Source organism: Numenius arquata, chromosome 9 (assembly GCF_964106895.1).
Source record: "Numenius arquata chromosome 9, bNumArq3.hap1.1, whole genome shotgun sequence".
Taxonomy (NCBI): Eukaryota; Metazoa; Chordata; class Aves; order Charadriiformes; family Scolopacidae; genus Numenius; species Numenius arquata.
Window position 1 is genome coordinate 29,386,849 of NC_133584.1, and position 19,517 is coordinate 29,406,365.

The 19,517-nt window shown below is 47.7% G+C and overlaps 1 protein-coding gene across 3 annotated transcripts in view; it reads left to right on the top strand.

Moving 5' to 3' along the window:
• HDLBP (high density lipoprotein binding protein) overlaps nt 1-19,517 on the top strand; it is a 40,518-nt gene that overhangs the window by 17,366 nt on the left and 3,635 nt on the right. For 2 of the 3 annotated variants that reach the window (XM_074154100.1, XM_074154102.1), the window contains exons 2-26: nt 1,286-1,353; nt 1,896-2,008; nt 2,887-3,041; nt 3,544-3,759; nt 5,330-5,536; nt 6,344-6,559; nt 7,387-7,593; nt 7,826-7,933; nt 8,466-8,570; nt 9,019-9,097; nt 9,771-9,910; nt 10,203-10,307; nt 10,551-10,664; nt 10,981-11,067; nt 11,235-11,366; nt 11,689-11,907; nt 12,770-12,991; nt 13,225-13,443; nt 14,129-14,267; nt 15,021-15,175; nt 15,803-15,907; nt 16,612-16,746; nt 17,331-17,474; nt 17,665-17,850; nt 19,271-19,387. In XM_074154100.1, the coding sequence (XP_074010201.1) occupies nt 1,933-2,008; nt 2,887-3,041; nt 3,544-3,759; nt 5,330-5,536; nt 6,344-6,559; nt 7,387-7,593; nt 7,826-7,933; nt 8,466-8,570; nt 9,019-9,097; nt 9,771-9,910; nt 10,203-10,307; nt 10,551-10,664; nt 10,981-11,067; nt 11,235-11,366; nt 11,689-11,907; nt 12,770-12,991; nt 13,225-13,443; nt 14,129-14,267; nt 15,021-15,175; nt 15,803-15,907; nt 16,612-16,746; nt 17,331-17,474; nt 17,665-17,850; nt 19,271-19,387 (3,588 nt within the window). In that variant the 5' untranslated portion in view covers nt 1,286-1,353; nt 1,896-1,932. Of the gene's footprint in view, nt 1-1,285; nt 1,354-1,895; nt 2,009-2,886; nt 3,042-3,543; nt 3,760-5,329; nt 5,537-6,343; nt 6,560-7,386; nt 7,594-7,825; nt 7,934-8,465; nt 8,571-9,018; nt 9,098-9,770; nt 9,911-10,202; nt 10,308-10,550; nt 10,665-10,980; nt 11,068-11,234; nt 11,367-11,688; nt 11,908-12,769; nt 12,992-13,224; nt 13,444-14,128; nt 14,268-15,020; nt 15,176-15,802; nt 15,908-16,611; nt 16,747-17,330; nt 17,475-17,664; nt 17,851-19,270; nt 19,388-19,517 lie in introns of those variants that run through there. The other variant, XM_074154103.1, reaches the window with a different exon arrangement.

Below are 19,517 nucleotides of genomic sequence, written 5' to 3' on the forward strand. Positions count from 1 at the left end.
GAGCCTCCGCAGCCTAGCTGCCACCTCATAGTAGCGGATCATCACAGAATTAATTGCAACATTAGCTCTATTGATGGTGCAGGTGGTGTTGCCTTGTGCCTGGTAAGAGGTGTGTTGAAGTAGGGGAAAACACTGCAGCCTCCACTGAGGTGCACATCAGGCCTATGTGGCCCTGTTGTGTTGCTGCTCTCCACCTGCCTCCCTCCTTCTGCCACTGTCACCTTCCCTTACTGTGTTGCAACGTAAGCACAATGTGAGACACCACGAGCAACACTGTGTTTTTGGGAGTCTCTTCTGGAACATTGGGAGGTCAGAAAGAGCAACTGTCAGTTTACTGAAAAGTTTGCTGTTCAGAAGAAGGTCCAAGTAACACTCCAGGGCTGTTGTGGGAGAGGGACCTTTCCCACCATGAAGCAGTCAGGGGCACTGGATTTTAGGAGAGTGCAAGCACTGCAAGAGCACGCAAAAACAGTGGGGGGAACTCCAGGTGTGGGTAGCTGTTGTACATCTGGCAGGTTGTGTGCTCTACTGGCTTTTACGTTTGTACTTATATTCCTAAACGCTTTTTCAGTAAATCTGCAGATCCAGATACAGGAGATGGATAGCTCCCAACAAGAGTGAATATTTTTTCCTGTTCCATCTTGTGTATGCATGTAAAATAATCTACATAAACCTGCATGGGTTTTGTTCTTCCAACTTGCAGACTTAGGCCTGGAGACAGAGTTCAGTGCCTGGTGCATGATCTTATTGCAATGAAAAATGAAAAGGTGGACTGGCTACCAGCTGTGTATGGGTAGCCCTGAGTGTTTGCCCTAGTTTGTGAGGACATCTATGTTGATTCACCCAAGCTCCACTAAACTACATTCCTAACATCTGACTGATGGCAGTGTTGTTGGCAGGTTTTCAGCTTGTTAGTCTCCTCTGACTAGATGTTGATGCTCTTGTTTGCAACCCTGAAATTTCATGTCTATCTTGCACATCTGTTAACTAATAGACTGTATTTTTGCCTGATATTGGATGGTTGCTCTTGTAGCCATTGTGATGAAACAGTAGCTACCCAAGCTTCCTGCTGTGAGGTTTAAGTAGATAGTGGTGTAGCTCCAGTAAAACATGACAGGTGAAGTATGGTGAGATGTGACTCAATATGAGAACATTTTGGATAGGGTGCAAGTTTGAAACAGAGTACAGGCGGTGCTCTTTTGAAAGTTATAGTAATGGGGGTGTCATGTTTTCCTGTTGTCTTGGAGCAGTCACATAAATTTTTTTTTTTTTTTTCTCTATAAAGCAAAAGCTGGCAGGCTGACAAACGGGCAGCTTACAGGACGGACTCTCTGGCTACTGACCATTTAGCTGGTAAGTTCTTATTTTGGCGAGCCAAAGATCTTGCTGTTGCTGAGCTTGCTTATCAGAGTGGCTTCTGAGTGTATCCCTAAGTAGCAGGAGTTCATGCACCTAAATAAGTCTTTTTCAGGAAGAGGTAGCATCCTAGGCCCTTTTTGTTTTCTCCCCAGGGTTGCACAACGGTCTTGAACTGACTATCCAGACCTTGGGATAGTAATTTAAAAATTGCACACCATTAATAATTGATAGATTAATTAAAGTATGCTTTAACAACTTCTGATGTCCCCCTTTTCAGTGACCTTCTTAGGTTACACATCCTCTACCTGCTTAATGAAGAGCTTAATGAGGAGCTCTGGTATGGCGACCACTGTGCTGTGAGGAAATATTCCCCCTGAATTCCTTTCTGGTTCAGCAAGAGCTGACCTGGCACTGAAGGTGCTTTTCAAAAAGCTGACTGAAAAAGTGCTCAGTAACACATACTTTGTCTTCCTGGAGTGACTTTTGTGCATTTTGAGTAGTGTTGGTAATAGTGCTGCCACCTCTGTGTCTTCCAGTGGCATAACCGGATTGTGTGTGGGTGGGAAGTCGACAATGAGCTCCGTGGCAGTTTTGACCCAGGAGAGCTTCGCTGAACACCGCAGCGGCCTGACTCAGCAGCAGGTGAAAGGTGAGAAAACACAGTTGAGTTCCTGTGATGTGCCTCTAAGTACAGACTGCACAGGCAAGGTTCCTTGCTGTTGCCCAAGCTTGCCCTGCATGTCTGGTTCCCCACAAGTGTGCAGACATTGCATTCTCCATTCCTAGATTGGCGGCCCACCAAACTCTGACTTTCCACCAACAGCAGCACAGTGGTAATGCTGCACAGTGCAGATCCAGGAGGAGGGAAGCCTCAGATCTCCAAAGAGCTCTGGCTAGCAATGCTGTCATCTATGGGATGGAGCATATGCAAGAGTGGGGCACTGGGCTACAAGAGAGCCTCATGGGATCATTGTACTGGGCTGTCATTTCCTTCCTTTGCTCAGCAAGGTGCTGGGGAAAGTAATTGTATTTGTATTAACTAACTCACTGATGGGTTTCGGCACCCATTTTGCAGCTGCAACGTGGCCCAGTGCACAGCTGAGTTGAACATAAGATACAGGCTTTCCCTGGACTCTGCTCTAACTATAGTGCTTCTTCCTGGGCATATGTTTGTCTCATCCCTGTCTGACCTGCAGCCTTGCTCAGTTCCTTTCGTTTATTTCAGCTCAGCCTGTTCTCCTCTCTTGACAAAGTTGGAAGTAATGTGCTGCTTGCTGCCACCATTCGCTTTCATGTTTGCTTCCTGAATCCATAGTGCCTGCTCAGACGAGGCTGGTTGTTCATGGCATCTACTGCAGTCTGTGCTGTGCTGAGGTCAATTGTGCTCTGCAAGCATAACTGTAATGGGATTAACACTAGTGCACAAGTCATTTGCTCTCCCTTGTTAATGGTGCCTAAATACAAATTGTACTGCCTATGAATTTCTGCAGGGAGAGCATCTCATTTACCCTGTTTGTTTCACCCCAGTTACAGCTTTAAACTCTGAAGAAGAGAATGATCCTCCAACCTACAAAGAAGCCTTCCCTCCGCTCCCCGAGAAAGCACCATGTTTGGAAGCTGCCCAGGAACCTGCTGGGCCCTGGAGCAAAATCCGACCAATAAAGGCTTCTGTCATCACTCAGGTTGGTGGGAGTGGGTGTCTTATCTCCCTCCTTTTCCTCCCTTCAAAAAGTAGGTGAGGAGAAGTATGGAGTATGAAATCCTTAGTGTGTCAGATAGACAGCTTCTACCCTTGGGCACAAGGAGGACTGCAGCTAAGAGCTAAGGACTGCTCTGGAGGGGAGGGATGTGTTGGAAAACTGTCCAGAAAAAGTTCTGCATCCCTGTTCCACTAATAGCTGCAGGATTGCAGAATTCAAGTAGTGAGCGGTAATCTATTAAAGTATTCCCCCTATAGCTTAGCACTTCTGCCCACCCAGTGTGGAACAGATTGCCTGCTGCAGCGCTCTCGCACTTTCCCAGGTCACATCTGGTGTCTCCACTGGAAAGGCTGATGGGCTGAGCTAACCTGGGAACTCAGTATGCCAGTAAACCTGTATGGCAATAAGAGAGGGAGGCATTAGCAATCAAAAACATACTGACTGCTTGCTGTGCCGTTCTTTTATCTGTCCTGCGGCTGGGCAGGTGTTTCATGTGCCACTGGAGGAGAGGAAATACAAGGACATGAATCAGTTCGGAGAAGGTGAGCAGGCCAAGATCTGCCTTGACATAATGCAGAAGACAGGAGCTCACCTGGAGCTGTCTCTCGCAAAGGACCAGGGCCTTTCGATCATGGTCTCTGGCAAGCTCGAAGCAGTCATGAAGGCTCGGAAGGAGATTGTCGCTCGGCTGCAGACTCAGGTGAGGGCATCTAACTGTTTCTCACTTCATCTTTGCTCTTCCCCAAGATTTGCAAATGCTTTGAGACCCTTGGGTGTGTGTGCTTATAAGCCAAAGAGTTGTTATTAGATGACTAATTCAGCTTTGCCATATGTTTTCAAAGCACACAATTGGCAATTTGGAATACAAATGAGGCTTAAAATAGGGTTCAAAACTAATTACAGGCCATGGTGTTGCACAAAGGGTGGAGTCTGCAGTCTCTGAACACTTGAATTGCAAACAGTGACTTTGTGCTCAGGTGCTGGTGCTGGAGGAGGTGCAGGCCCTCACACAAAGCTAGTAGTGTGTGAAAACGGGACTGTGCTTTCTCTGAAGTCCTTCAGAGGAGAATGTGGAGGGATGGGAGAAAGAAAAGTAGAGAAGAGGAAGCCCTGACAAAAGCTGAAAGCTTCAGATCAGGGTTCTGGATTGTGTAACTCAAGCCACACTGGTAAGGAGCTACAGCCTCATTGTTTCAGTTGCCTCTCCTTTCAGTCCTCTAGGTTTTGATTTCTTACCTTCAGATTCTTGAGTTCGTAATCAAGATGGTAGTTCTTGTTAGGATATATCACAGCCGGGTGTCTTAGTGTGTTTTAAAGTGTAATGTCAAGGGTAGTTTATGGAGTAGTTAGTACCATGTCCGCTTAGCGCTGTTCAGCCCATGTGTCATACCCTGCCAGAGGGAAGAGAAAGGGACAAACCCTTCATAATGTGCATCTGAAAAAGTAGCTCTTAGGCTTGGCTGGCTTCAGTACAGGAACACAGAATTGAAGAGTCACACCAACCGATCTTTTTTTTTTTTTTTTTTTTCCATTTTAGTTTGGTTTTTAAGCATCTAATTGCAGTTAGTAGTTACATATCGACAGGGATGGAGAGCGTGGTAGCAATCGTAAGCTACCAGGTCAGTAAAAACCTCAGTGAGAAGAAAAGTAGTCAGGAACCCCTGATACAAACCAGCCCTTTAACGGTAGATTGAGAGAAGCTCTTGGGACCCATTTTCCAAGAGGGGCCTTTTAAGAAACAGTCCCAGGAGCAGCATGTGCTACATTGAAAACACCTTAGCATTTAGTAGATGTAAGTATCTCCTAGCTGTCTGCCTGCTGGAATAGGTTTCTGGTGTTGAATTTCTGTTTCCTAGGAGTAAGACTGTGTCTTGTTCTCTGTAGCCTTGGTAGCAGATGTCAGAGTTCAGATAAACTCCACCCATGAGCCATCATCTCAGTTGCTGTCTGGTGCTGCTCCAATGTCTTACACTGGAGGATAAGTACTTCCTGGTTTGTGCCTAACGCTTTTGTTAATTCAGAGTACTACTCCTGTGCAAACAGAAGGGTTTTGAGGGAATGTGGTTTCAGACTCCTTGGTAGGCAGGCACCATAGATCAACTGTTCTGATGTACAGTATCAGTCCTCTGACAGAATGTGATGGGAAGACATTGTGTTTGCTCCTGAGTGGTACCACTAAGCAGCATCTAACTTGCTTTCCCTGGCTCTGTTCCTGTGGATCTACCAGTGCAGGCAAGTGTTCTCACAGATGCTTGGTTCCTGTGTTGCAGGCTTCAGCGACAGTTGCCATCCCCAAGGAGCACCACCGTTTTGTCATTGGAAAGAATGGCGAGAAGCTGCAGGACCTGGAGCTCAAAACCGCAACCAAAATCCAGATTCCCCGCCCAGATGACTCCAGCAACCAGATCAAGATCACTGGCACTAAAGAAGGGATTGAGAAGGCCCGACACGAGATCCTGCTTATCTCTGCTGAGCAGGTACTTCAGTACTGTGACCTTTCTCATGGTGTTAGCTGGACAGCCATTTTCCTTCTCCATGGTATATTAGATGTTTGTAGCCACCATGGCCACAGTCAGTTGTCTAGTATGTTAGTGTGAATTCATAGAATCATAGAATCGTCTAGGTTGGAAGAGACCCTTGGGATCATCGAGTCCAACCATCTACCCTACTCTACGAAGTCCTCCCCTACCATATCCCCCAACACCACATCTAAACATCTCTTAAACACATCCAGGAATGGTGACTCAACCACCTCCCTGGGCAGCCTATTCCAATGCCCGACCACTCTTTCTGTGAAAAATTCTTTCCTAATGTTCAGTCTAAACCTACCCTGCTGGAGCTTGAAGCCATTCCCTCTCGTTCTGTCATTAGTTACCTGTGCGAAGAGACCAGCACCAACCTCTCTGCAGTGTCCTTTCAAGTAGTTGTATTGGAGACATATAGTGTGCCACTGGCTGCACGACCACTTCTGCCAAGTTCTGCAACTTCTGGTTCTGCATTTTGTCCATCTCTGAAGTCAGATAAATGTGTTTCCTATTTTAAGTGAACTATATTAGCTGCCAGTTGAGATAAGGCAGGAGATTACAGAGGTGAATATCATAAATGAGCAGCAGCAACAACAGTGTTTGTAGATTGAAAGGGATGGACATCTACAAGCCTGCAAACTGAAGAGTGCTTGGGCCAGAGTGTCAAGCAAGACAGCACTGGGAGGAGCTTAGCTGTGTCTGGCAGAGACTGTAATATGGAGGGCAGTTCCCACCAAGGTCTGTTCTGGGCTCTTCCAGGATAAGCGTGCTGTGGAGCGTCTGGATGTGGAGAAAGTGTACCACCCCTTCATTGCTGGCCCTTACAACAAGCTGGTGAGTGAGCTCATGCAGGACACAGGGACGCGCATCAACATTCCTCCACCCAGTGTCAACAAAACAGAGATAGTCTTCACAGGAGAAAAGGAGCAGCTAGCCCAAGCTGTGGCTCGTGTTAAGAAGATCTATGAGGAGAAGGTATGGATGGTTGATAAAGCGTCCCATGTTCCCCTCAGCTGCTCATAGTCCCTCTTCCCTTCTTGTTCTGCTTCTATGCATCCCTCTGTTGCATCCTCCTCGTATCAACTCTGGCTCAGAAGCCCTTTGGCCCTGGATCTTACCATTTTCTCACTCAGCAGAGTGGGACTTGGGGTGATATTACCAAGGAGGTGACACATTTCTCACTTTTCTGTGTCATGGGAATTAGCAGACCACAAAGAGCTCCTCTGGCTCTTGTTCACACAGGTGCTACTAAGGAAAGAAGCGTGAAGTCTACAGCAGTGGCCAGCCAACAGTATCAAAGTTGCTGCATTAGTAGAAGTTGCTGAGGAGTGAATTTCACTTCAGTTTATTTCCCACAGCCAGCATTGCTGTGAATATCCTAGTTGTGGGTTGTTGGGCTGGTTTTCTTCATTGTTAGGTCTGTATTTGTACCAGTCTGGATTTCAACAGAGATAATCAGCTTATAACCTAGTAGCCTACATGATGTTGCATTACAGTACTGCCTGGGGAACAGCTGGGCGTTGAGCCTGTTGTGCAAGAGTGTGTGTATGTGGTCTCTCCCATGTAGTGTCCCAGGGAGCTTGACACAATACTGGTTTTGTACTTCACCTGTGACTTTTTGAGTGCAAGGCTTTCTGTAGGCATAGGCCCAAAGGGTGGTAGGGTACTGCAGAACCACTGTGCTCACCTTTGCTTTGCCTGTTCCTGGGTGCAAAGTTTCACTGCATCTTGTGCCTCTTCCTTTCACTCTTCTCCTTCCCTGTCCCCTTGCGATTGATGCCCCAGTGCCTCTGCCCCTACAGAAAAAGAAGACTACTACCATTGCAGTGGAGGTGAAGAAGTCCCAACATAAGTATGTCATCGGCCCCAAGGGGAATTCCCTGCAGGAGATCCTGGAGAAAACTGGAGTCTCTGTCGAGATCCCACCCACTGACAGTAGCTCGGAGACGGTGATACTGCGAGGCGAGCCTGAAAAGCTTGGGCAAGCATTGACTGAAGTCTATGCAAAGGTACTGTTTTACTGAAGTCTATGCAAGGGGCTGGGCCTTCTTCGAAAGTCCCATAAAGACAGATACATCCGTGAGCACTGGCAGATTTGGGGGGGGCGATCTCTGTTGGGCTGTTAGAGATGAAGCTTAGAAGTCAATATTGAGGGTGCAGCATGGGAATTGGAACTGAATTTTTGTGAAGACCTCGTCTAGTTTGCCCATCAAACAGCTTCTCTGTTTTTCTGTGTCTCAGGCTAACAGTTTTACCGTCTCCTCGGTCTCTGCCCCCTCTTGGCTTCATCGTTTCATTATTGGAAAGAAAGGACAAAACCTGGCCAAAATAACTCAGCAGATGCCAAAGGTATGGATGAACTGATTAGCTTAGCACCCTCTGATGTAGAATATGGTTTAGTCCAGATCACTCGCTGTAGAAGAAAGAAATGTATTCTAGCATGGGTAAAAACAGGGAGGAAATGACACAGATCTTAATATTAAGCTGAGCCTCTCTTTTGCTGCTGCAAACACCACTCATCCTATGTTATTCTCATGGACTGAGCCCTTTAAAGGAAGCTTTATGTGGTACTACTTTGAGAATAGATTTGATAGAACACCTGCAAACGCTGACTGGTGAGTTAGATGATATCTAGAGAAAGGCTAGGTGAGTAACTTCTCAGAGCCCTTGTAGCCAGTACCAAAGCCTTGGGCTCTAGACACTGTGATACGTCCTGAATTGTAAGTGACCTACTTCTGAAACCATGGGAATGATGTGTGTACTTTGTGGGAAGGAAACAATCTCTTCGTGGCTGGGATTGATGCTGTAGGCCTGACTAACAACATTGAGCTGGCTTGTATCTTGGAAAATTCTTACTGGCTTCATTGCTTTGTATCTCAAGGTTCACATTGAATTCACTGAAGGAGAGGATAAAATCACTTTGGAAGGACCTACAGAAGATGTAAATGTGGCTCAGGAACAGATTGAAGTCATGGTCAAGGATCTGGTAAGTTGGTGTTACTAGTTCCAGTACAGAAGAAAGAGGGAAGAATGGGCAACAAAGCAGAGATGATGTGTGTATCATGATGTGTAATATGATGTCTTGACATGCTTAACAGAACTTGCAGAAGACAAGTTGTATGGCAGATGGATGAAACCCTTGGTTATGAAGCTCCCCCATAGCATTCTTTAAAAATCAGCAGCAGGTCTTAAATCTTCTAACGCCAAGCAGGAAGGTTCCTCTTTCAGTTGTAGCTGCAGAGGCATATAAGTCCCTTTAAACATTTCCCAAGCATGTTGCTCTCAGCTCAAACCAGAGGAGCTGACCAGTGCTCAAACCAGTGCTTCTAGCTGACGACTGGAGAATCAGTGCCAATACTGGCAGTAGGCAGTTACTTAGGGCACAGAGCAGAAGTGGTGGCCTACCCTACCTAGCCCTATTCAATTCTTTATAGATCAACCGGATGGATTATGCAGAAATCAACGTTGACCACAAATTTCACCGACACCTCATTGGCAAGAATGGAGCTAACAGTAAGTGGGGTGCCTTTCCAGTCCTTCCTACGCTTGGAGTCTCCATGTTGAGTAGGTCATATCAGGGGCTCCGTAGCTCATCCAGTGTGCTATCTCCATCACATTTCCTCTGCTCTTCTGAAGTGGTGTTGGCACAAGGAGGTAAATGGGCAGTGAGGCCTTGGGGTGGCTTTAATGTGTGAAAGTGTCTTGGGAGGTTGAATACTGGTGGGATTACTTTGCCATATCCTGGAGGAAATTTTTTTTATGTTTTTGGAGGGGTTTTTTTTGTAGTTACTCTACATGAATTACATTTTAGCAGCCAATTGGGGGTGGTAGAAATCTGCTTGGTGAGTTTCTTCCCAAAAAAGAATTTGGGATTAGAAATGAATGATCATCTTCTGATCTAAATATGGTGTTGTCTGGGGAGAAAACAGATGCCTCACTCTGGCAAGTGAACAATTAACTCTGTAGATACCACAGTATTTACTTGTCCAGGTTCTTATGTGGCACAGATCTGCTCTTGCTGAACTCCAGGGTGAAGAGGCACTTTCCCCTGTTTCAGCCCCACCCCACTGGCCCCTTCTCAGAGGCTGGTTTACTTCTTAAACAGCCTCTAAGCAGTTATAGTCAAGGTGCCTAGCTTCAAAGTCTTGGCCTAGCAGACTGTGTCATTACAGTCCTTGCCTTGAAGTTAACAGGATTAAGGACCTCTACAAGGTGTCTGTGCGCATTCCCCCGGACAATGAGAAGAGCAACCTGATCAGAATTGAAGGAGACCCACAGGGGGTCCAACAGGCCAAGAAAGAGCTGCTGGAACTCGCTTCCCGTATGGTGAGTAGGATGTGACACAGGGTTTGGGCTCTTATGTTCCCTCTTAACCTTCTGGTGCAAGTGCGTGCCCCTTGCCCACCAAGCACTTGGATTTCATGGCAAGTGTGAGTTCCTCTTCAGAGATGTGTTCCTCTATTCCCTTGGATACCCCTTCTCTGACAACCTAGAGTGAATTTTGTCTGGAGGAGAAAACAGGGGCAATGCTGGCGGGTAAACTGTCAGGCAGCAAACAGGTAAATAAAAGTATGTGGCTCTCCTGCTGAACACTCAATATAAGCTCTTTTCTCATCAGGAAAATGAACGCACTAAGGACCTAATCATTGAGCAGAAATTCCACCGGACCATCATTGGGCAGAAGGGCGAGCGGATCCGGGAAATCCGGGAGAAATTCCCAGAGGTAAGGCTTTCTAGGAGATAAAGAATCCAGAGGGGATATATCTGACTTGGGTGGTAGACACATCATCACTGAAGTCATCAATGTAGTGGTTCCGTATCTAATATGTATGAGGAGATAGTTCCTTTGTTCAGAGGCTGCTAACAAGGGACAGAGGACATATAGGATCCCCCCAACCTTTGCATGTGTCTGACACATCAATTCTTGCATTTGCTTCAGTTGACTATAAATGACCACCTCTTGCAGGTTATCATCAACTTCCCAGACCCTGCGCACAAGAGTGACATCGTCCAACTAAGAGGTCCCAAAAATGAGGTGGAGAAGTGCACCAAGTACATGCAAAAGATGGTGGCAGACCTGGTAAGGAGGACTTCTGATTGGTGTTCTCTCCTACATGCCTGGTAACCCTGGAATAAAGCCAAGCTGTCTAGGGCTGAAACACCCCAAGATGAGGGAGCTGTCGACACTGTTCTGGCTGGATGAGGGCAGGAGGGTAATAGCTGTTATTTAAGGGCTATAGGGTAAGGTACTTGCCTTGGGTTGTTTTTGTAAGTGTGTCATATAGTGAATTTCCTTGGGTCTAAGCCTATTGTCAAAAGTTTGTTTATCAAGATTCTGGGATGGCACCTCGATGCCATGACATGAATCTTCAGTTCTCCCTTCCTTTCTCCGTTAGGTTGAAAACAGCTTTTCAATTTCTGTCCCCATCTTCAAACAGTTCCATAAGAACATCATAGGGAAAGGAGGTGCCAACATCAAGAAGGTAAGATATCTTTCCTATTTCCAGGGTTCAGTATGGTCACTGCCTGCAGCTAAATCCCACTCACTCCTCTCTCCTGCTCATTGGTGGTGTGAAATACAATCTCCAAGGGCTTTTTTTGTGTGACATGGGACACCTCTGAGATGACTATTTTTTTTCCTTTGTGGCAGATCCGTGAAGAAAGCAACACCAAAATTGATCTCCCAGCAGAGAACAGCAACTCGGAGACAATTGTTATCACAGGCAAGAGGGCAAACTGTGAGGCTGCTCGCCACAGAATTCTTGCCATCCAGAAGGAGCTGGTAAGTGAAACGACTGTCCTGTTGCAGATGAGGACCTTGAAAATGTTGCTAGAAGACATAAATACAGAAGAAGTGCTTGGGGGGGTGGGGCAGGGAGGGCAAGGAGGGGACAAACATAAGTGTCAGTCTGTTCTTGACTCTTAAACCTAAGTTTGTGGCTCTCGTGTCAGGGGTCTCAAACAAGTCTCAAACCACTCTGATCAGGCATTTCTTACACACGCCTCTATAAAGCTCCTAGCAGTGTGGGAGTTGGAGAGTAAGCAGAATAGGTGCAAACACACATCTGCAGCTTGACTAACAGCCTGGAACTGCCCTGTCTTAGGCCAACATCACAGAGGTGGAGGTGTCTATTCCTTCCAGACTGCACAATTCCCTCATTGGCGCCAAAGGTCGCTTCATCCGCTCCATCATGGAGGAATGTGGTGGAGTCCACATCCACTTCCCCACCGAGGGCTCTGGCAGTGACACCGTGACCATCAGGGGCCCAGCCCAAGATGTGGAGAAAGCCAAGAAACAGCTGCTGCACCTGGCAGAGGAGAAGGTGAGCCGTGTCTCATAGGGAAGGGAGCACATTGTTTTGGCCAGCTGTTTTGGGGGTTGAAGTGATCCCCTCTGCCTGCTGGGAAGCCTTTGGCATCAAGACAGCCTAATGCTCTTTTGAGGGATTTGAGTACAGTTTGGGTGGTTAAAAGAAAACTATGCTTCCATCCTTACGACAATGAGTTCTTCCCCCATGGATAGAAAAACTGCCTGTAAATGCTTCTTTACCCAGGCTGGGGACATACTCAAAGGCTTAAGGCTCCCTGCTCTTGTGGTTTGAATCCTGTTGGGTATCCACACTTCTCTGAAACAGCTTACTCTGCATATCTCCTTTACTTTTTCCTTGATCTCTGAATTCCAGCTGCAGTTCTTCCACTTCACTGCATATATCCAGGTTTGAGAACTTCGGGTTACAAGACCTTGCCCTGAGTTGTGGCTGACTGACTGGTTATTTCAATAGCAAGAAAAAAATGTAAAAATGGTCATTCTAATATCAGCATGAGAACATGTTCTCCTGATCAGTTGGTTGCCTCTACTGCCTGGCTTGCAGCAGTCAGCAAATAGTTATGCTGCCTTGTGTGAGTGTCAGAGCTTTCTCCTAGGGAAGTCTTTTCTGCTCATGTTCTCACCAGTCATGCTGAGTGCAGAGTTAGCTTGTCAGCCCTAAGAACATCTTTCGGGTAGTGTTTTTAATTTTAGTACATTGTATACCTTTTTGACTTCTACAGCACACTGCATCTACCTTGCTTTTGCAACGCTCTGTATGTGGGTGCAGGTAACATACCTACATCCTTACTGTTGATGCTGATGTGTGTTTTTTATATATGTTTATATATGTTCCATGAGTATCTGACTTCTTTCAGCAAACAAAGAGTTACACCGTGGACCTCCGTGCAAAGCCAGAGTACCACAAATTCCTTATTGGTAAGGGTGGCGGCAACATCCGAAAGGTGCGTGACAACACTGGAGCCCGCATCATCTTCCCAACCTCTGAGGACAAAGATCAGGAGCTGATAACTATCATGGGAACTGAGGAGGCTGTCAAAGAGGCGCAGAAGGAGTTGGAGGCCCTCATCAAGAACCTGGTATGAACTACTTTTTCTACTTTCTTGTCTTCTCACTGTAGCAAGATGTAATGAGTGAGCGTGGAGAACTGTTTGTCCTTAAACTGTCTGCTGCCGTTCATGGGAGCTCAGGCAGAAGATCCTTCTTGCTGTCACTTGTTGGGGTGAGGTTGTAAACTGATTGATGTTGAGTGCAGCAAACTAGTGCTTATCACCAGGACAGGCGGGATTGACTGGCTGTCACCTGTTGGCAGGATAATGTGGTTGAAGACTCCATGGTGGTTGACCCCAAGCACCACCGCCACTTTGTCATCCGGAGAGGGCAAGTTCTGCGTGAGATTGCAGATGAGTATGGTGGTGTGATGGTCAGCTTCCCGCGCTCTGGTACCCAGAGTGACAAAGTTACCCTCAAGGGAGCCAAGGACTGTGTGGAGGCAGCCAAGAAACGCATCCAAGAGATCATCGAGGACCTGGTATGTAACAGGGAAACTGTTACTTCTACACTTTGTTGCTTCAGCAGTGCCCTCCTTGAGCCTGCTGTACAGCCAAGCTTTATGTGAACAAGTCCCACAGTAGTTCTGGGATCTGAAGCTTTCCTGTCAACATAAAGGGTCTGCAGACTTTAGATCCCAGCCTGGGGAACGGCAGTTGGCTCCAAAAGGAATTGCATCCTCTGACCATCATCTTGATTTTTAGGAGTGGAAATAGGAGACCCTTCCTTGATGTAGTGCTGGACATTAAAAAATTGGAGCCTTTTTGTGCCTTTCCATGCCTGGTCTTGGGCAGTGGTTGCTCTCTGGGGTTTCCTGTACTGTTAGTATTGGCGTTTGGAAAGAGCCAAATGTCAAACCTGTTCTCTTCGCTTCCTTCCTTCTTTATCATTTTCGTTTCTTCTAATGCTTCCTCCCTTTCAGGGTAATAGAGAGCTTGAGCTTTGGTCTTGGAAGCCTTTAACATCATGGGTTAAAATTAGAGGCAGCCTTTATTAAGAAATCTTCTGCTAACCTCTCAGAGAGGAAGATTCTAGGAAACTTCCAGTTCTTCCCCTGTCCAGCAGCTGTTATCTTTTCTAACTCCTCTCCATGTCCATGCACAAGCATCCTGTTTTCTAGTGTGAAAGAGGCTGCATCACAATAGAGCAACTCTGCTTTCTCACAGGAAGCTCAAGTGACAATCGAATGCACCATCCCGCAAAAGTTCCACCGCTCCATTATGGGCCCCAAGGGATCCCGAATCCAGCAGATCACCCGGGACTATGGTGTCCAGATCAAATTCCCTGACAGGGAGGAGAACCCAGGTACGCCCATGGATGCATGTTCGTGTGGTAGTTGGGGTGATGAAATGAGTGTAGTGTAGTGTAGCCTGCACTCTGTATTAGTGAAGATGATCTACTTAAAATCTGTGGAGAACTGACCCCAGGTGTTTCCTGCAGTGTCCTGGAGTCTGAGCTTAACATCAGTCTTGCCCTCTTGGGAAGAAGGGATGGTTTTAGGAGATAAATCCCCAGATCTGGATGTTCTGAATGTGTTCTCACCATAGAGTGCAGGGAGTACGAGGACCTACGCCAGCAAAAAGGGCTCTACAGGCTTACCAAGGTCTATCTGAGCATTTATGCTCTCGTTACTGGGTGTACTGAATTCAGACAGCTGGGGCCTGTTGGATACTCAGGCCTAGCACCAGCCATCCTGCTGTAACATCCAGTTCTGTTCTGGTGAACTTCCGTGTTGGGGAAGAAACTGCCAGCCTTACTTGTTACCTCTGCTAACATAGCAGTGCAGCCTCTGCAGGTCCTTTCCGTGCAGGCGAAGGCAGTATCAGTGCTGTGCAGAGAGGCCTGGAGCAGACTGTCTCTGTGGATGTTCTTTTCTTTCTGCTCATTCCATGCTAAGCCATGACAAGCTGCCTCTGCTAGGAGTGACCTCCTCCATAGCAGTCTATAGTGTCTGATCTCTTGTGGCAAAGCCCAGGCTGAGCCTGAGGATCTAGAGGGGGAGATAATGAGCAAGGAGGGGGCTCTGTGCATTTAATATGAGACTTTCCATGTTTCCAGCCCCTGTTGCAGAACCAGCTGTGCAGGAGAATGGCGAGGAAGGTGGGGAAGGCAAGGACGGGAAGGATGCAGATCCCAGCTCTCCAAAGAAGTGCGATATCATCATCATCTCTGGCCGCAGGGAGAAGTGTGAGGCAGCAAAGGAGGCACTGCAGGTATACGGCTTTCTAAGCCCCTTAGCCCTGTGGTGTAGTGAAGCCCTGATGCAAGAAGCTCATCACAGGCTTTCGTGGTGGTAACAAAAACTACTCAGTCAAGGTTGCTTTCCAGGAGGTGGTCACTGATGCTAACTGCAGAGGCAGTCTGTACGGCTCAAGGGAAGTCCTCTCCCTGTGATTTAGCCTGGCAGCTTCATAGTGCCTGACATCGCAGTTGCTAGAGCTTGTAAGGAGCCCCAAGTTACTTGCCGTAAAAGCATGACATGCTTGCTTTATGGAGCACAGCGGGAAAGAGGAGGAGTCTGATTTAGGCTGAATCATTCTAGCTTTAGCAGACCTTGCCATGCTCCTTTAGTGTTGTTTTCCAAGTCTCTGCTAGATGGAGGCCAAGGATATGAAAACAGCTTGTCCCCAGAGGTTTAAGATAGCTTGTTTGGAAAGAAGGCTTTAACACCCAACAGGTCATCTTGGTGTTCACAGGTGTTCTCTCTTCCTGTAGAGTTTGTATCCTGGCTACAAGGGAATGTATCTCAGTTCAGCAACACGTTCTTTTGGGCAAGTATATGGCAAGCTGGAATACAGGAGAAGTCTTTCAACTGGTGAATTGTGCTCCCTCCCCTGCAGGCTCTGGTTCCTGTCACCATTGAGGTGGAAGTTCCCTTTGATCTTCACCGTTACATCATTGGCCAGAAAGGAAGTGGGATCCGCAAAATGATGGATGAGTTTGAAGTAAGTTGTTGCCCTTCTTTCCATCTCCTCTGTCCTGGAGAGTCTGTAAGTGACCATGTTGTGGTGGTAATCAGTTGCGACATACTCAGATCTGTCATGACTTGACCGTGGAATACAAGCTCTGTAATAAGAAAATGAGACCTGTGTGATTTAGTCCCTGGCTCCAGGGCTCGGTAGGTTTCGTGCTGAAGCTGTATGATCAGTGTTAATGCTGTGAGTGTTGCATGACTTCTTTGGTGCCTGGAGGGATTCCTCACCAGTGTGAGAGTTGTTTTCCTCCTAGGCCATGGGAAACAGCTCTGCTGTGCCTGCCCATTCCAGAGAATTCCCCAGAAGCCCACAGGGACTCGGGGCTGATGCAGGTTGGCTGCAAACAGCACTATTGAACATGTATTTGTTTCCTAGCCTCTCCAGGCTGGCACAGGGACTGCTGGGGGCTGAAGCCCTGCAATCTGATAATGGCTGAAGAACCAGGATTCTATTCAAAACCGTCTAGACACAGTCCCAGGCCAGGTTGGACCATATGACCTGCAGAGGTCCCTTCCAACCATAACCAATCTGTGATTCTGTGGTTTAGGCTGTCTGAGTGGAAGCTGCTCTTGGCGGCCAGGGAAATCAGCAAGATGCCAACCTGCAGTGATAGGCATCACAAGCGATAGAAACCGAGCAATGACACAAAGCAATAATTGGTATTTGTTACTCAGGTGAACATCCAGGTCCCTGCTCCTGAACTGCAGTCAGATATCATCACCATTACTGGGCTGGCTACCAACCTGGACCGTGCCAAGGCCGGGCTGCTGGAAAGAGTGAAAGAGCTACAAGCTGAACAAGAGGATCGGGTAAGGCCTATGCCTGTCCTTCCTTCCAGCCAAATGAAGCTTCAGCCTTTGGGCGTTCCTTTCAAAAGTTGTGCAGACTCCTGGAACCCCTCACCTTTTAAGAGAACCTCTAGGTGCTCTGCGGGTGTGGAGTGCTTATAGGTGGATTACACAAATGTAACTTGTTTAACAAGAACTGACAGAGAGTTTTGAGATTTTACTTTAGGTAACTTTGGACTGTCCAGGGTTCTGTTACACCTTCAAGTGTACCTTCAAGACACTGCAGGGTGGCAACCTCACTGTGCTAGGAGTCTCTCTGTAACTATTCTCATTGAATCCTTATCACAGCCCTGATAGGTGAGGGGTGAGTTGGATGGTTGTTCGCTACTTGTAATTTCCTGCTGAACTTGGCGAGAGCACAAGGCCCCAGCAGACGGATGTCTTGGGTGCTCTTCTGTAGCCATGTACACTCAAGCATGACCCTGCAGAATCTGTTCCCCACATCTCAGAAGGCAGAAGGAAACACTGGGACTTAGATGGACATCACTGGACCAGTCATAGTGTGTTCCCTGCTGTTGTATCTCACTCTGCTTCTCCTGTTCCAGGCCTTGCGAAGCTTCAAGCTGACAGTCACTGTGGATCCCAAGTATCACCCTAAAATCATTGGACGGAAGGGAGCAGTGATCACCCAGATACGCACAGAGCATGAGGTCAACATCCAGTTCCCCGACAAGGATGATGAAAGCCAGGTAAGAGATCAGAGGGGGTGCAAGGAGGGCTGCTGGTTGTCTCTGAGCATAGGTAGCACAGCACCTTCTCTAGGGCTCTGAACTCCCTATGCTGCCTTCAGATAAGGTGGAGGGTGAAAGGAATTAGCAGAGAGAAGGTTTGCTCAGCTGCTTATGAGTCTGGTCTCTCACACATTTCCCTCTACCCCAGGCCCAGGACCAGATCACCATCACTGGCTATGAGAAGAATGCTGAGGCTGCCCGGGATGCCATCATGAAGATTGTCAGTGAGCTGGAGCAGATGGTCTCTGAGGATGTGACTCTGGACCATCGTGTTCATGCACGCATCATTGGTGCACGTGGTAAAGCCATCCGCAAAATCATGGATGAGTTCAAGGTGAGTGGTGGGGTGATGCAGCACAGGTTGGTCTGGACCTGGGTGGCCAATGGTGTTGCGTGCTCTTGTGCTAAGAGCTTGGTGGCAGCTTGGTGCTAGGGGCTGAATTCAGGAGCATGAAGCTAACATCTTGTGGTCCTTGTGTCTTGTTCCTCTTGAGTGCCTTCAGCTGGAACAGGTGCAAAAGAAAAGCCAGTGCTGTCCTGCTCACCTCCAACTCTGTCACCACAAGCATGTGAGCAGAATCCCTGGGCCAGGACACTCTGGTATGCTCTGGGCAGCTCGGTTGTCTGGGCACCACACCCAGACACCAGCTGAAGCATCCCCACATGACCTCAGCTGTGAGTCATCCTTCTGGGAGCTAGACGGGGAGGAGGCTGAGCTCTTCCTCTCTTGCTGGAACACAGCCAGAAGAGAAACCTGGAAATGCTTCCTTGGTGCTCTGGGTTAGCCCTGCAAACAGCACTGAGCTCTGTCCCTCTGTGCAGCCTGTTTAGTGGGTTTCTTGCAGCCAGGGTCCCGGGTTGTCTTCAAAGGGAGGAGGTGGTTATGTCCACTACGCTGATTTCTGGAAGTGGACAGTGGGGTCTGTTGCTGGGGGACTGTGCCCTGACCCCTTCAGCTTGAACTTAACTCAAGGAAATCTTCTGGATTTCTTTGTCTCTGTAGGGCACTGTTGATTCACTTGACTTTGGGAATCTTGGCGCACTGTCAGGGCTCCAGATCTGGCAAAGTCAGCTGACTTTGGGAAAGGCTTTGCCTTTGCCCCTGAAGGCATGTGACAGTAGCAGCGTGCTTTACTACAGGGGCAGTAGTGAATGTGAATCCAGAGTGAGGAGGCTTTGGAGACAAGTTCCCAACAGAGCAGCCTTTAGTTTTTGGTCCTGTCTTGTGTGGCTTCCCTGCACCCATCTGGAAGGCAAGTTGTGAGAGAGCTCAGTGGCTGTGTGTGGGGTACACTAAGCCAGCTCCATAAAGTGACAGTCAGCCAGGATTACCTATCTGTGGAGGAGACAGAAAGCTTATTGTGCATCGTGCTAATGGCTTGATGGTGAAAATGCTTGCAGCAGTGTGAGGACACTGTCTGGAAATGCAGCCCGCTGCTGCTGCTGCTGCAAGTGCTGCACAGAAAGCAGCGGGCCTCTGGGCAGTGAGAACAGCAGGGGCTGCTGGAAGGTAGGTTGTTACTGTAGACCCTGTTCTGCCTTCCTTCACAGTAAACCAGACAGGCTTCAGGGCCAGATACGTTCCAGTGCACACCCTCCAGTATCAGAACTGTGGAGGTTCTAAACAGACTTGCAGCAGTAAACAGTAAACAACAGGGCTTTTCTCTTCTGTGAATCTAATGACAAGGGTCATGGGGAGTCTGTGGCTTTTCAGATGTGCAGATGTAAGTCCTGTCCTGTTCCTTGTGTTGCAGGTGGATATTCGCTTTCCCCAGAGTGGAGCTCCTGACCCCAACTGTGTGACTGTGACAGGACTCCCTGAGAATGTGGAAGAAGCTATTGATCACATCCTGAACTTGGAGGAGGAATATGTAAGTGTTCAGCTAATCTCCGCAGGGGCTTAGCAAGGATTTTCTCTGCCACAGAGCTGGATGTCTGAAGTATCTCCATGTGGTATTTTCTACCACTGCATCAGAGAACTCGAGCCCTGTGCGTGTGGCA